The sequence below is a fragment of the Gorilla gorilla genome, chromosome 1 (genome assembly GCF_029281585.2).
Source record: "Gorilla gorilla gorilla isolate KB3781 chromosome 1, NHGRI_mGorGor1-v2.1_pri, whole genome shotgun sequence".
Classification (NCBI taxonomy): domain Eukaryota; kingdom Metazoa; phylum Chordata; class Mammalia; order Primates; family Hominidae; genus Gorilla; species Gorilla gorilla.
Window position 1 is genome coordinate 187,918,626 of NC_073224.2, and position 17,124 is coordinate 187,935,749.

Sequence of the window (17,124 nt, forward strand, 5' to 3'; positions counted from 1 at the left end):
CGCCTGCTTTGCGCATCCCTCTTAGTGCTAGTGGCGGCAGGTGCAGGTGGCCGCGCGGCATCCTGGGGCTTGCAGTCTCCCGAGCGTTCTATTGTGTCCCTGCCTACAATTTTAGGGAACCTAATAAAAGGGTGGTCGGTATGTTTTTATTTGGGTGTGTACTTTTGTTAGGTCGCTTTTTCGCTATGCATTAAGTACGGACTTTAGGACTCAACTAGTACCAGGAAGAAAAAGACCGGACATTTTCACCTGTTTGTTATACAGCGAAGGGGAAAAATTGGGAAGAAATCCTCAAGCTACAAGAAAAATAACCAGAAGAAGCTTTACACTTTAGCCTGCAGTGACTTATATCCTGGTGTCCTAAGTCCACCTAAGTCAGTTTTGCAATAAGAGGTCCCAAGTTTGGTTTTCTTGGAGCTTGCATCAGTTGGTTGCATCATCCCTGAGTAGAAGATTTGCGGTTGCAAGGAAAAATAAGGTACAGAGCTTCTCCAGCGGGAAAGTGCATGTCTGCACGGCACGAGCCCACGCACCGCAGAACAGGCTTGCCAGGTCTCCTCAGAGACCCTCGCAGGAACCTAACAATGAAATCCAGTTGTCCAGTCTTGATTTGTGGAGGGGTAAGGAGAATCCGAGGCCAGTGGGCAATCCGCCCACTGTTGGGAGCGACTGACCTCACGAATCAATAATTTGCTTTTGACTAGGAAGTGCAGCGGTTCTTGGGGGGAGGGGCTGGACTGGGTGGCGGACGCGAGGAGCAACGGTTCTCCCGAACCTGTCCCCCGCCCCTACTATCTTGGCCTACATTTTCCCGCTCCGTCCCGGGACCTGGACACCCAGAATCCACGGAAAGCAACTCGCGCTCGAGAACAGCTCTCGTACCCTTCTACGTGATCTGCACCTTTAAACTCACTCCATCCCAAACCGGACCCCGGAGGCACCACCCACATCCGTCTAACATCACTTCCTTCAGAGTTTGAAAAAAAAAAAATCTAAGGAGAGGGGCTGTGCTGAGCCGTGCTCGGCGAACGGTGTGGACCGTCTGCTGGGACTCCGGCCCTGCGTCCGCTCAGCCCCGTGGCCCCGCGCACCTACTGCCATGGAGACGCGGCCTCGTCTCGGGGCCACCTGTTTGCTGGGCTTCAGTTTCCTGCTCCTCGTCATCTCTTCTGATGGACATAATGGGCTTGGAAAGGGTCAGACCGCGTTCTTATCTTCTCTTTACTGATCTTTACTATACTGATTCCAGTATAATCTCTTCTTGCCCTAGCACCGTTCCCCTCCCATTCTAACTCTTAGGCCACTCCAGATTTCTTTTTATCTTCCCCAACCGCTCCTGGAGTTCGAAGATTTTTTGGGGTAGAGGGTAGCGGGTCTGGGGAATGGAGAAGTTGTACTTGAGGCCTCTCTAAATTATTGGGTAGGGGGGGAAGGAATGGCCCGTAAATTAAGGAAAGCATGTTTAAGAGCCCGGCATAGTGCCTAGCACTTGGGAGGTCCTGAGGAACGGTCACCTTCCCACCTGGGAGAAATAGAGCCGTTGGGGACCTGCATATGCAGAGAACCCTGTTCTGGGTCTGAAGATTTCTCTCCTTACTTCTTCCGCGAAGAGCTGGGTTAATGCCACTTGCTTGCCTTTGGGAAACAGCACCTGCATCCCAAGAAGAGCCAAGTGAAGGGTAGAAGGTCTGCTGTTTAAGGGTCCCCAACAATTGTCCTTGCTGTGGTTCAGCGAATTTTTTTTGTAAGTGAGCGATCAGTGGTTATGAATGGAGGTTAGGAGGTGTGGCCCCCTACTCCATCCATTACCTACATCTCCATTCTAAGTTTTAACACCTCTCTCCTCATCAGCCCTTACTTAGTTGAAAGTTAGATTGACAGTCTGTGAACTCAGAGTTTATGCTTTTCTAAGTAGATGAATTGTAGCATGGATCCCAACCCCTCTTCCTTTTTTTTTTCACTGACCTTACTGTATGGAATGATTCTGCTGCAATCCTTCTGTTTTTATTTTCTCTTATCCTCTCTATTTTCACATCTATTGGTGAGTAATAAGATTGGGTGGGCATTCATTTTGCCTGAATGCAATCATTCCTTCATTCCGTAAATAAGTTTTGATCACCTCCTATATTTCAGGCACTGTCCTAGGCACTAGGGATATAGCTGTAAACAGGACAGACAAGGTTCCTACTCTGGTGGAGCTTATATTCATGTCAGAGAGACAGAGTAGACTCATGAACAAATTAATAAGACAGTTTCAACTAGGAACAAGTACTGGGAAAACAACAAGACTGTGATGGAATAGGAAGTAGAAAGGCTGGGGAGGTTGGGGGAGCTGGCATCACTTGAATTATGAAGGTCAGGAGAAGCTTTTTGGAGAAGGTGACATGTGGGTTTCCATCTCAGTGATGAAACTGCATGACAAATCCTGTTAGGCCAGAATGTTTTAAATACTGACAATCCCATTTTAAAACAGACTACTGTTTTTTTTGTTGTTTTGTTTTGTTTTTTAGACGGAGTCTCGCACTGTTGCTCGGGCTGGAGTCCAGTGGCATGATCTTGGCTCACTGCAACCTCCGCCTCCTGGGTTCAAGCGATTCTCCTGCCTTAGCCTCCTGAGTAGCTGGGATTACAGGTGCCTGCCACCACATCTGGCTAATTTATTGTATTTTTAGTAGAGACGGGGTTTCACTATGTTGGCCAGGCTGGTCTCGAACTCCTGACCTCATGATCTGCCCGCCTCGGCCTCCCAAAGTGCTGGGATTACAGGCGTGAGCCACTGCGCCCAGCCAGCTACTGTATATTTAAAGTAAAGTTGTAAGTACTGAGAGTAACAGAAGAGTAGAGTGTTGGGTACGTGGGTTTAGATCTGAGTTTTTTCTTTGCTGTTTTTTCTGTTTGTTTGTTTGCTTTTGTTTTTGAGACGGAGTCTCACTCTGCCAGGCTGGAGTGGAGTGGTGCGATCTCGGCTCACTGCAACCTCTGCCTCCCAGGTTCAAATGATTCTCCTGCCTCAGCCTCCCGAGCAGCTGGGACTACAGGCATGTGCCACTATGCCCAGCTAATTTTTTTTTTTTTTGTATTTTTTTGTATTTTTAGTAGAGATGGAGTTTCACCATGTTGGCCAGGCTGATCTCAAACTCCTGACCTCAGGTGATCCTCCCTCCTTGGCCTCCCAAAGTATTGGGATTATAGGCGCGAGCCACTGCGCCAGGCCTAGATCTGAGTTTTAATTTGTTCTGCCACTCACTAGCTGAGTAGCCTTGGGCAAGTTTCTTAACTCTCAAAGCCTCAGTTCCTCATCTGCAAAATGGGCATCATAACTACCTCAGACACTCAACAAATAATTTACTCTGTTCAAGTTACTGTGTTAAGTGTAGGTAATACCTTGGAATCAGGTATTTTGTATTTTTATTCCTTGTTAGATATTAAGCTTTGTGTGGTTGTTCCAGTTACCATTGTTATGTAATAAATCACTCCAAAATTTAGTGGGCATGAAGAAATCATTTTATTATGCTCAAAATTGTGTGAGTAAGGAATTCAAACAAGGCACACTGGGAAAGGCTTGTCCCTGTTCTATGATGACTGGGGCCTTGGCTAAGCTGGTTACCTCTCCATGTGATCTTTCTGCATGGGCTCCTATGGGTTTCCTCACAATAGCTTTATGGGAGGCTGGATTCCAAGCGTGCGTGCCATAAGAGAACAAGGTGGAAATGCGTGGCATTTTTGTCACCTAGCCTTACAAGGCACATAGCATCACTTCCACAGTACCCTGTAGGGGCAGATTCAAGGGAATGGAAAATTAGGACCCCCACCCTCACCCCCAGTGGGAGGTATGTTGAGGTCACATTGTAAGAAGGGCATATCTGCCACAGTGAACCAGGACTATTTCTGTCTTGTTCATGCTCAGGAATATTTGTTGAAAGAGGAAATGAATGATAAACATGATAATTGTGATTCCTGTCCTTTTTCAGCTTGCAGTCTGGTAAGATACCAAGACAAGTAAGCAGACAGTTACATGGCAGCATGATACGTACTTTAAGCAGGGAAATACCAGGTAGCTGCAGGAGCACATAGAAGGGCAGCTTAGGGCAGTGGGGCTGGGTTGGGAGGATTCAATCAAAAAACAAAAGGCACTTAATATTGTGTCGGACACTTAGAAAATATTTAATAAATATTAACCAGTATTATTTCCTCCCATGGAAATAATAATAATAATCCCTAAAAGGAATTAATACTATTTCAAACTTTTGTTTTATGTATCTCTTGGGTATGGATTCTTGGGAAGTAGATTATACCCCACTTACCCTACCTTCCAAAAAAGTGCTACCTGAGGCAATGGTTGCTGAAAGTCTTAATGAGATGGATTTCTTCCCAGATGTTTAGCTCTAGCTCTTTCCGGACGATGGCCTGGTGGTTTGCAGAGAGGAAAGATTGAATGATCTCTACTGTTTTCATTAAGAAGCAGCAGCACAGTGATGTGGACTTAGCACTAAATAGAAATTAGGAGGCCCAGGCTGGGCGTGGTGGCTCACGCCTGTTATCCCAGCACTTTGGGAGGCTGAGGCAGGTCAATCACCTGAGGTCAGGAGTTCAAGACCAGCCTGGCCAACATGGCGAAACCCCATCTCTACTAAAAAAAAATACAAAAATTAGCCAGGCGTGGTGGCACACACCTGTAATCCTAGCTACCCGGGAGGCTGAGGCAGGAGAATTGCTTGAACCTGGGAGGTGGAGGTTGCAGTGAGCCGAGATAGTGCCACTGCACTCCAGCCTGGGCAACAGAGTGATACTCTGTCTCAAAAAAAAAAAAAAAAAAAGAAATTAGGAGGCCTGGATTATAATCCTGATCGGGCCATTTAGTTCTGGTCCTACGTGACAACCAATTAATCAATGAGAGAGTTGAACTAGAAGTACTTCCTAAGATCTCTTCCAGCTCTAACGTTCTATAGAGTTCCAAAATAATTACATTGTTCTCCATGGACTAAAAATTTGGAATACATCACCCATGGGGAGAAATAGTGACCAGTATTTACTGTACATTTACTATCTTCCAGGTGCTATTGTGTGTGTTTTTCATGTATTGACTAAGCCTCATAATAACCCTATGAGATGGACAATGTTTTTATCATTATCCCCACTTCACAGATGAAAAAACCTCAAATGAGGCAAAGGAGTCCAGTGAACTAGCTGGAATACAAATCCCAGAGCCAGTGCCCTTAACCAGCATACCATTCCAGTCTCTCAGTGCAGAAACTCCTCTAAAGTTTAAAGGAGAAACTAGAAAGCTGTCATTGGGAGTGGTTCTTGTGCTCTTCTGCCTGAAACAAAAATGGATAACTTTGTCAAGTCTCTGGAATAAAAATTTGGCACTAACACATATGAAGTGTGTTTACCTCCCACACAGTGTTCTACTCACATTCACAACAGCCTATGGGATACATGTTTTTGTTAGCCATATTTTGCATTTATGAAAATGGTAAGTGGCTGAACAAGAATTCTAATGCAGGTCTGTTTGACTGAGACAATCAGTATTTAGCCACTATATTCTATGTCTCAGGTACAGTGTTCCCTGTTTGAGAGGCTTGGCTGCCAGCTCTGATGCTTGACCTTTTGTTATTTAGGTTTCATCAGCTAGGAGGGGGTGGATAACACTTTTCAGATGTCTTTAGCTTACATTCATTAAAACAATTTTTGGATGAAGGGATTGAAAATTCTGATTGAATGCTGTGTTTAGAAATGGTTGCTTTTCTTTTTAAAAAAATTAATGTTACAGGGTAAGAGTTGCTGATGTGGGAGACTTTACTTTGCAGATAACTGGCATAAATTAAGTGGCTATACAGGTGACACTTTAGGAAATTGGACTGCCTTCAGATGTTCCATGTTGGCACAGGTGGGAGTGTTAGTGGTGCTGGGGAATGGATGTTTTTAGTAACAAGGTAAACATTGTACCTTTTAAACATCTTTTTGAGAGGGAAACAAAAGGCCCAAGTTTTCCAGATCTGAAGTTGGTGTTCCCATTCTGCTTTGGTGAAGCTGCATTCATTTGTTCATTTAATGTTTGCTAGAGAGACAGTAAAGTGTAGTGAATGGTTGTTAACTACAGACCCTGGAACCCAACCACCTAGATTCTAGTCCCAGCTCTGCCACTTACTGGCAACATAACCTTGGGCAAGCTGTTTCAGTTCAGCTTCCTTATTTATAAAGGGATAATTAGAGTTTCTACCTCATAAAGTTGTTGTGAAGATTAAATAAGTTAACACATATAAAAGCATTTAAGTACCTGGCACATAATAAATTTCATGTGTTAGTCATTAATATTGTTATTATAATATAATTATTACATAAAATAAGCACTTAGGCTGGGTGCAGTGGCTCATGCCTATAATCCTAGCACTTTGGGAGGCCAAGGTGGGCGGATTGCTTGAGGCCAGGAGTTCAAAACCAGCATGGGCAACATAGCAAGATCCTATCTCTACCAAAAAAAAAAAAAAATGCAATTGCTTAATAAGTGGTGGTGGTGATTATTACTATTATAAAAAATTCCAATGTAAATTTTAATATGAATTCTCAAGGAAATTTTGTACATGCAGTAGACTATTTTATTGTTGTTGTTGTTGTTGAGACAGTCTTGCTCTGTTGCCTAGGCTGGAGTGCAGTGACGCAATCTCAGCTCACTGCAACCTTCCCCTCCTGGGTTCAAGCGATTCTCTTGCCTCAGCCTCCCAAGTAGTTGGGATTACAGGCACCTGCCACCATGCCTGGCTAATTTTTGTAGAGTAGAGACTGGGTTTCACTGTGTTGACAAGGCTGGTCTCAAACTCCTGACCTTGTGATCCACCCGCCTCAGCCTCCCAAAGGCTTGAGCCACCGCGCCCAGCCACAGTGGACTATTTTCACGTTACACCTCTAGACTTACTCTAGGGATATTGCAGCAGAACAGCTTGGGAAGTACTGGGGTATTAGAAAAGAATGCTAATTAGGAGTCAGGAGACTTAAATTTTGGTTGTGGTCTACCTTGGAGTGTTGGATAACTTCTTTTCTAGGCCTCAGTAAAATAAGAGGGTTAGACTAAATCTCTAGTGTTCTGACTCTTTAAATTTATTAAAGTTAAATAAAAGTAAAAGTTGAGCTCAGCTGGATTGTCCACATTTCAATTGTTCTGTAGCCACATGTGGCTAGTGACTACCATATTGAACAGCTCATTGCAGTAAGTTCTACTTTACAGTGCTGTTCTAGGTCTCTATTAGTAATAACCTTATGTGATTGTAAGGTTTGACACCTAGCTTCTGAGTGGCCTAGGTACATGGAGAATTTATTTTAATTAATTAATTAATTTTTTTTTTTTTGAGACAGAGTCTCACTCTGTCACTCAGGCTGGAGTGCAGTGGCCCAATCTTGGCTCACTGCAACCCCTGCCTCCTGGGTTTAAGCGATTCTCCCACCTCAGCCTCCCAGATAGCTGGGATTATAGGTGTGTACCACCACACCCAGCTAATTTTTAAATTTTTGGTAGAGATGGGGTTGGCCAGGCTGGTCTTGAACTCCTGAGCTCAAGTGATCTGCCTGCCTCAGCCTCCCAAAGTAATGGGATTACAGGCATGAGCCACTGTGCCTGGCTGAGAAATTTTATTTAACCTTATATTATTCTAGCTTCCTTGACTCTATTTTGTTTGGCATTGGACTTCTGTAAGTCCTTCTGTTTTAGGCATGCTTTTTTTTTTTTTTTAAAGAAAAGAAACAGGGTCACCCTCTGTTGCCCGAGCTAGAGTGCAGTGGTGCCATCATAGCTCACTGTATCCTCGAACTCCTGGCCTCAAGCAATCCTCTGACATCAGCCTCCTGAGTAGCTGGGACTATAGGCACATGCCACTGCATCCAGCTAATTTTTAAATTTTTTTGTAGAGGTGAGGTTTCTCTATGTTGCCCAGACTGGCCTCGAACTTCTAGCCTCAAGTGATCCTCCTGCCTTGGCCTCCCAAAATGCTGGGATTATAGGTGTGAGCCACCACAACTGGCTAGGTATGCTTTTATAAGCATCGTAGAGGTACTTTTTTCTTAAACCAAGTGTGACAATTTTTGTCTTTTCACTTTAATTGGCAAGTTTAGTCCACTTATATTTGTTGTGATTATTGACAGAACAGCTCTTGTTTCTGTTATCCAGTTTCTACTGTTTTTTTCTGTGCTTTTTTTTCTTTTTGCCCTTTCTTTGGGGGTTGAATATTTGCTTGTTCTTATTTTATCTCCTTTATTAGTTTGGAAGTTGGCATTCTAGTTCTTTTCTTTTAGTAGTAACTCTTGAAATTTTACTTGCATACTTAACAAAATCTAACACTATTATACCCCCAGTGGTAAGAGGGACTTTAGAACATTTAATTTCAATCACCCACTCTTTACTTATAAGGAGTTGTCTCATATTTAGTTCTAATTTTAATTTTTTTTTTCGAAACTTAATTATTTATTTTTTAGAGATAGAGTCTCATCCTGTTGCCCAGACTGGCCTCAAACTCCTGGGCTCAGGCAATCCTCCTGACTCAACCTCCAGAGTAGCTGGGACTACAGGTGCACATTGTGCCTGGCTTAGTTCTCTCTCTCTTTCTTTTTTAACTCTACAAATTGGGCATTATAAATTGCTATACAGACAATATTTACATATTTATCTACATGTTTGCTGGTTTATTTGCTCACTATTCTTTGTATCTAGGCCTTCCTCTGGGATCATTTCCTACCTGAAATATGTCCTTTAGCTATCCTTTTTATTTTCTCTGATTCTCTCCTAGGGGACTATTTCATACTTCTTCCTGTCTTTTCAAATCTCCAATACTTCTTCCATAGTCCTTGCTCTCAGTTAGTAATTATGGCCCCTCTTTACCAGAAGACAGAAGGAATCGGAAGAGGCCTTTCAAAAATTTTCACTACTGCATTTACCCACTAGTGTTCATACATGCTCCCTCTCCTGTTGTTACCTGATAAACCATCATTATTCCTAGCAAAGGCTAATCCCTCTACTTGAGTGCTAAATCCCGTCTCCTCTCACCGACTCACCAATATTTTACCAGTGACTCTCCCTTCTCATGTTGTATTACCCCTTTTTCCTATCTGTATTGTATCATTTCTATCAGCTTTCAATTGTCCCTGGTACAGCAAAATTCTTTTCTTTTTGAGACAGAGTCTCACTCTGTTACCCAGGCTGGAGTGCAGTGGCATGATCTTGGCTTACTGCAACCTTCGCCTCCCAAGTTCAAGCAATTCTCATGCTTCAGCTTCCTGAGTAGCTGGAATTACAGGTGCGTGCCACCATACCCGGCTAATATATATATATATATATTTTTTTTTTAGTAGAGATGGGGTTTCACCATGTTGGCCAGGATGGTCTCGATCTCTTGACCTCGTGATCTGCCTGCCTTGGCCTCCCAAAGTGCTGGGATTACAGGCGTGAGCCACCGCGCCCGGCCTAATTTTTGTATTTTTAGTAGAGATGGGGTTTCACCATGTTAGGTTAGACCAGGCTGGTCTCGAACTCCTGACCTCAAGTGATCTGCCTGCCTTGGCCTCCAAAAGTGCTGGGATTACAGGCGTGAGCCACCACACCCAGTCAAAAATTTTTTGAAAAAGTTGTATGTATTCGATCTAATTTTTCTCCTTGGACTGTCTTGGTCATGCTCTAATCATGCTTTCATCCTCACTGTAAATGGCAGCTCCATCCTTCTACTTGTCCAGGCCAAAAACCTTAGAGTGATCCTTGACTTCTCTTTTTGCTCTCATATCCCATATCCATAGCAAAATCCTGCTAACTTTGCCTTTGAAATATATCCAGACCCTATTGGTATCTTACCCCTCTACCACCCCAGCTGGTCCAGTCCACTATCATCTCTTGCCTGGATTATTGTAGTAGCCCCTTTATTAGTCTCCTTGCTTTTGCCTTGCTCCCCTGTATTAGTTTGCTAAGGCTACAGTAAGAAAGTACCACAAACTGTGTCTTTTTTTTTTTTTTTTTTTTTTGAGACAGAGTCTTGCTCTGTCACCCAGGCTGGAGTGCAGTGGGGCAATCACAGCTCACTACAGGCTCAATCGATCCTCCTGCCCCTGCCTCCCAAGTAGCTAGGACTATAGGCATGCACCACCACACCTGGCTAATTTTTCTATTTTTTATAGAGATGGGGTCTCACTATGTTGCCCAGGCTAGTCTCAAACTCCTGGGCTCAAATGATCCTCTCACCTCGGCCTCCCAGAGTGCTGGGATTACAGGCATGAGCCACCATCCACAGTCCAAACTGTGTCTTAACAGAAATTTATTGTCTCACGGTTCTGGAGGCTAGGAGTCCAAAATCACAGTGTCAGCAGGATTGTTTTTTCTGAGGGCTGTGAGGGAAGGATGGAAAAATCACTCAGCTTATCTAAAAATGTCTATTTTGCTCTTATTTTTGAAAGATAGTTTGTTACAATTGACGAACCAATATTGATACATTATTATTAACCAAAGTCCCTAGTTTACATTCGGGTTCATTCTTGGTGTTGTACATTCTATGTGTTTTGACAAATGTATAATAACATATGTATTCGTTTGCTAGGACTGCCATAACAAATACACAGACTAACCGGCTTAAACAACAGAAGTTTATTTTCTTACAGTTCTGGAGGCTAGAAGTCCAATATGAAGGCCTTGGTAGGGTTGGTTTCTTCTTGTGGATGGCTGTCTTCTATGTCTTCACATGATCTTCCCTTTAAGTTTGTCTGTGTCCTAATCTCCTCTTCTCATAAGGATAAGGGCCCACCCCAATGACCTCATTTTACCTCAGCTACCTCTTTAAAGACTTTAAGATATGAACTTTGGAGTGGGGTGGGAGACACAATTGAGGCCGTAACAATATGTATCCACCATTACAGTTTCATATAGAATAGTTTCACTGTTACAAAAATATCCTGAGCTCCACTTATTCATCTCTCTCCCCCAGAATCCCTGTTAACTACTGATCTGTTACTATCTCCATAATTTTGCTTTTTCCAATGTCATGTAATTGGAATTATGTAGTATATAGCCTTTTCAAATTGCTCTTTCCACTTAGTATATATTTAAGGTTCTTCAATGTCTTTTCGTGGCTTGATTACTCCTTTCCTTTTATCACTGCATATTCATTCACTTTGTATTTCAACAAAACTGTATTTTTAATTTCTAGAAGTTCTATTTGATGACTTCACAGATTTGACTTTTTTTTTTTTTTTTTTTTTGAGACAGAGTCTTGCTCTGTCACCCAGGCTGGAGTGTGGTGGCATGATCTCAACTCACTGTAAACTCTGCCTGCCAGGTTCAAGCAATTCTCCTACTTCAGCCTCCCAAGTAGCTGGGACTATTGGCTTGCACCATGGCACCTGGCTAAATTTTTTGTATTGTAGTAGAGACAGGGTTTCACCATGTTGCCCAGGATGGTCTCGAACTCCTGAGCTCAGGCAATCCATCCACGTCAGCCTCCCAAAGTGCTAGGATTACAGACATGAGCCACCACACCTGGCCAGATTTGACTATTTATTTTGCATGCTGCATGCCTGTTTTTGTGATTCCATGTGTTATTTCTTTAAACATTTCATGCATAGCTATTTCTGTATTTTGTGGCTGATAATTCTAATATCTGAATTCCTCAGGGATCAAAATCTGTTTGTTGCTTGTGTTCTTGTGGCGACTTCTTTTCTCACATTTTTGGTGATCCATGATTGTGAGCTCATAATGGTTGTTCTTCTTCATTGGCTATCCTGGAGGCCTAAAGTGGAGAATATTTTCCTCCAGAAAGTTTTGGCATTTGATTCATCTGAAAACCAGGGGGTACCACTCACGTGGAATCACTTTAGTCTCTTTTGAGGGTTGTGTTAATGTGGGAGTTTCAGATTCATCTCCATTTTGCCACATCATAATGGACGCTTGCGTTCAGGGCAGCCTCACTTGCTTGTTGCTTATAGGTTTTAGCTTGCTTTGTGTTTATGGAGGAGTTCTGTCATTACTGAGTCTAGTGAGCACATACTGAAAGTCCATTTTATCTAGGATTTCATTGTTTTGTAGGTATATATATCCCTTCAGACTGTCTAATTGGACATCTTGCCAAAGCAGGATTCAGTTGCCTGAGTTTAGATATTGACCAATAGAGTGATGGTGATCATGTTAGACACCTTCCAGTTCTCCTGGGCATCCTCTCAATTTCATTCTCAATCACTTACACTTCAGAGTCAAATCTTGAGCCTTAGGCAAGTGACAGCATCCCATGCTGCTGGGAATGAAAAGTGAGGATGGTTAGTTTCAATACTGCCTGCATGTGCTCATCTGGATGACCTTTTGTTTCCCTGTGGTAGCACTGATGAAAATTAGATTTGAATTTATTTCTGAGAAAGAAAAATCTGAAAGATGAGTGTAGTAAACCAGAATGGCACACGATTGCAATTTAAATCTCAGCTTGGCCATTTAGCAGTTATGTGACCAGTACAGATGATGTAACTTCTCTGAGCCTCAGAAGTCTCAATTGTATAGAATAACAAAAGCTACTACTTACTGATCATTTATAATATGCTAAGCACTATGCTAAGTTTTTTGCATATATTTCTTATTTAATATTCAGTAACCTTATGAGATATAATTATTTTATGCCTCTTTTAAAGATGAGAAAACAAGCATACAGAGATTAAGTAAAACTGGGTTATTAATAAGGCCAAATTTAAATGAGATAACACATGTGGTATGTCAGGCACATATAAGGTGGTCAGTAAATAGCAGCTAGCATTATGATCACTAATAATTTTTGGATATAAAATTCTTTTTGTGATATGATCTAAATAAGATTCATTTGCTCAATAAATATTTTATGGAGCACTTACTGTGGCCATGTGTACTGCTAAATGCTAGGGAAACAGAGAGGAATAAGAAAGATATGGTCCAGAGATGGACACATAAACATTTACAAGTCAGCCTGGGGAGTGCTGTGATGGGGTAAGAATAGGGTGCTTTGGGAGTCAGGGAAGTTATACCAGAAGAAATGCCCTCTAGGCTTATACCTGAAGAATGAGTTGGAGGTGAGGGACGGAAGGAATTGCACAGGTAGTAGTGATTGTGAAAGCCTGGAGGGGAGAGAGTGCGTGCTACTCTCATTTAAAGAAGTGAAAGGGCCGGGTGCGGTGGCTCATGCCTGTAATCCCAGCACTTTGGAAGGCTGAGGAGGCTGGCAGATCACCTGAGCTCAGGAGTTCGAGACCAGCCTGGCCAACATGGCGAAACCCTGTCTCTACTAAAAATACAAAAATTACAGTCCAGGCACAGTGGCTCACGCCTGTAATCCCAGCAGTTTGGGAGGCTGAGGCGGGCAGATCACCTGAGGTCGGGAGTTCAAGACCAGCCTGACCAATATGGAGAAACCCTGTCTTTACAAAAAATACAGAATTAGCCAGGCTTGGTGGCACATGCCTGTAATCCCAGCTACTTGGGAGACTGAGGCAGGAGAATCGCTTGAACCCAGGAGGTGGAGGTTGCGGTGAGCCGAGATCGTGCCATTGCACTCCAGCCTGGGCAACAAGAGCAAAACTCCATCTCCAAAAAAAAAATTAGCCAGTCGTGGTGGCAGTCGCCTGTAATTCCAGCTACTCAGGAGGCTGAGGCACAAGAATCGCTTGAACCTGGGAGGTGGAGGTTGCAGTGAGCCAAGATCATACCACTGCATTCTAGCCTGGGTGACAGAGAGACTCTATCTCAAAAAAAAAAAAAAAAAAAAAAGTGAAAGTATAGGGTGTATATATAAGATTTTAGGAAAAATGTGGAAAGTGAGGCTGGAGAGGTAGGCAGGTGCCATATTCTGAAAGGCTTTGTAAACCCTACTGCAAGAGTTGGACCTTTATCTTTAGGGCATTGGAAAGCCTTTGAGAGTTTTTTTGTTTTTGTTTTTTGTTTTTTTCCTGGAGTAACATCATTTAGAAAGACCATTCTGTGCTATTCTACAAAACATGTTCAAGAGTTTCAAAAAATAAAATAGGAAGATTACTCTGGGTGAATTGTGGGAATAATAACAACAATAGCTTTAAATACTTACTTCATTTAATCCTTATACTAACACTTGGAGGTAGGTCTTATTGTCTTGCTTTTACAGATGAAGGAGGAAAATAAGAAAGAAATTGGGACTTGGAGAGCTTACTTCACTCACAAAACTTCACACACATAATAGGAAGTGGAGTCACGGACCTAGGTCTTTCTGAATCTAAAGCTGTATTGCTGAATCACCTTCAACTGGTTATGATTTGTTATGACCTGCTTTATGTTTACTCTGTGGGAAATTCTCATTCATTCTTACAGTATTATTAGCATATTCCGTGATAGTTTACAAAGCATTTAACGTCATTTTTAAATTTAGCCTCCTTTGAAACTGTGAATTAGGTGGTGGTGTCTCCATTTTGCAGGTATGAAAACCGAGGCTTGAGGTATGGTCCCATACACCTAGAAGGTGGTGGAGCTGGGACTTGAACACCAAGCTCTTGACAGAAGAAAACCTTCTTAGTGGGTATCTTGTGAACATGCACACTTCCTTCTTGGGACTGTGCCCTTTGTTCATTGTGTGAATGCTTATAAAGTTCTTTCCTTCCAGGCTTTGGAGATCATATTCATTGGAGGACACTGGAAGATGGGAAGAAAGAAGCAGCTGCCAGGTACAAGACATGGTTTTAGGTCATTTATGGTGGTAAAACACTTTTCAGCTATCAACTTAACGTTAATTTCAGGTGAAGGGCTATACCAAGGCAGAGCAAGAACTGAATAGTTGCCTAATTACAATAACAGCAATAATATTGGCTAACATTTATAGTTGAGCCTTGAACAACATGGGTTTTTTTTCTTTTTTTTTTTTTTCTTTTTGAGATGGAGTCTCGCTCTCTCGCCCAGGCTGGAGTGCAGTGGCACGATCTCAGCTCACTGCAAGCTCCACCTCCTGGGTTCACGCCATTCTCCTGCCTCAGCCTCCCGAGTAGCTGGGACTACAGGCACCCGCCACCACGCCTGGCTAATTTTTTTGTATTTTTAGTAGAGACGGGGTTTCACCGTGTTAGCCAGGATGGTCTCGATCTCCTGATCTCATGATCCGCCCGCCTCGGCCTCCCAAAGTGCTGGGATTACAGGCGTGAGCCACCGCGCCCGGCCTTTTTTTTGTTTTTTGAGACAGAGTCTTGCTCTGTCACCCAGGCTGCAGTGCAGTGGTGCGATCTTCATTCATTGCAACCTCCACCTCCCAGGTTCAAGCAATTCTTGTCAAGCCTCAGCCTCCCACGTAGCTGAGATTACAGGCATGTGCCACCATTGCCGGCTAATTTTTGTAGTTTTTAGTAGAGACTGGGTTTCACCATGTTGGCCAGGCTGGTCTTGAGCTCCCAACCTCAGGCGATCCGCCTGCCTCGACCTCCCAAAGTGCTGGGATTACAGATGTGAGCCACCACGCCCGGCCAAACAACATGGGTTTGAACTGCACAGGTCCACTTATATGTGGATTTTTTTCAGTAATAAATGTATTGGAAACTGTTTTGGAGATTTCAAGCAGTTTGAAAAAACTTGCAGATGAACAGCATAGCCTAGAAATATCAAAAAACTTAAAAAAATGGTATGTTACAAGTATAAAAATATATGTAGGTATTAGTCTATATTATCATTTACTACCATAAAACATATAGAAATCTACAAGTTAAAATTTATCAAAACTTCTGCACACTGGCTGGGTGCGGTGGCTCGTGCCTGTAATCCCAGCACTTTGGTAGGTTGAGGCGGGCAGATCACTTGAGCCCAGGAGTTTGAGACCAATCTGGGCAACATGGTGAAACCCCTTCTCTACAAAAAATACCAGTTACTTGAGGGGGCTGAGGTGGGAGGATCAACTGAGCCTGGGAGTTTGAGGCTGCAGTGAGCTAAGACCATGCCACTGTACTGCAGCCCGGAAACAGAGTGAGACCCTGTCTAAAAAGCTTCTGGCCAGGCATGGTGGCTCACGCTTGTAATCTCAGCACTTTGGGAGGCTGAGGCGGGCAGATTACCTGAGGTCGGGAGTTCAAGACCACCCTGGCCAACATGGTAAAACCCCGTCTCTACTAAAAATACAAAAATTACCTGGGCATGGTGGTGTGTACCTGTAGTCTCAGCTACTAGGGGAAGCTGAGGCAAGAGAATCACTTGAACCCGGGAGGTGGAGGTTGCAGTGAGCTGAGATTGCACCACTGTACTCCAGCCTGGGAGACAAAGCGAGACTCTGTCTTAAAAAACAAAAATTAAAAATAAAAATAAAAATAAAAAAATAAAAAACTTCTGCACACAAACACCTATAGACCACACATGCTGCCATTTGCAGAAGGGAGAAATGTAAACAAATGTAAAGATGCCATATTAAATAATAACTGCATAAAAATTAACTGTAGTATATAACATGACTAATCATTTTGTGGCCACCTCCTGTTGCTATGGAGGTGAACTCAGGTATTGTGAGTATCCACTTAAAATGCCGTGCAACATCAATCATCTTCAGTGAGCAGTACGTCTCTCCAGTGTATTGCGTATCGCAGTATGACGTAGTTTCTCACCTGGGCGCGGTGGCTCACACCTGTAATCCCAGCACTTTAGGAGGCCGAGGTGGGTGGATCACTTGAGGTCAGGAGTTCGAGACCAGCCTAGCCAACATGGTGAAACCCCGTCTCTACTAAAAATACAAAAAACTTAGCTGGGCGTGGTGGGCGCATGCCTGTAATCCCAGCTACTCGGGAGGCTGAGGCAGGAGAATCGCTTGAACCTGGGAGACGGAGTTGCAGTAAGCCAAGATCACGCCACTGCACTCCAGCCTGGGAGACAGAGTGAGACTTGGTCTCAAAAAAAAAAACATTAATCTCTTACAACTCTTGCATATTTTTCCTGGTACTTAGTACAATATCATAAACCTAGAATAACACCATGAAACCCATACAAGGTGCTATTGGTGATGCTGGAAGTGTTCCCAAGAAGCAGAGAATGCTCATGACATTACAAGAAAAAATTGAATTGCTTGATATGTACTGTAGACTGAGGTCTACAGAGGTAGTTGCTTGTCGTTTCAAGATAAATGAACCCTTTTTTTTTGAGACGGTGTCTTGCTCTGG

The 17,124-nt window shown here is 43.1% G+C and overlaps 1 protein-coding gene across 1 annotated transcript in view; it reads left to right on the plus strand.

The window, feature by feature from the left end:
- Positions 1 to 5: 5 nt before the first annotated feature.
- TXNDC12 (thioredoxin domain containing 12) overlaps positions 6 to 17,124 on the plus strand; it is a 37,962-nt gene continuing 20,843 nt past the window's right edge. Inside the window, exons 1-2 of the mRNA XM_019018500.4 lie at positions 6 to 1,196; positions 14,607 to 14,667. Of these exons, the coding sequence (XP_018874045.2) occupies positions 1,100 to 1,196; positions 14,607 to 14,667 (158 nt within the window). The 5' untranslated portion in view covers positions 6 to 1,099. The remainder of the gene's footprint in view (positions 1,197 to 14,606; positions 14,668 to 17,124) is intronic.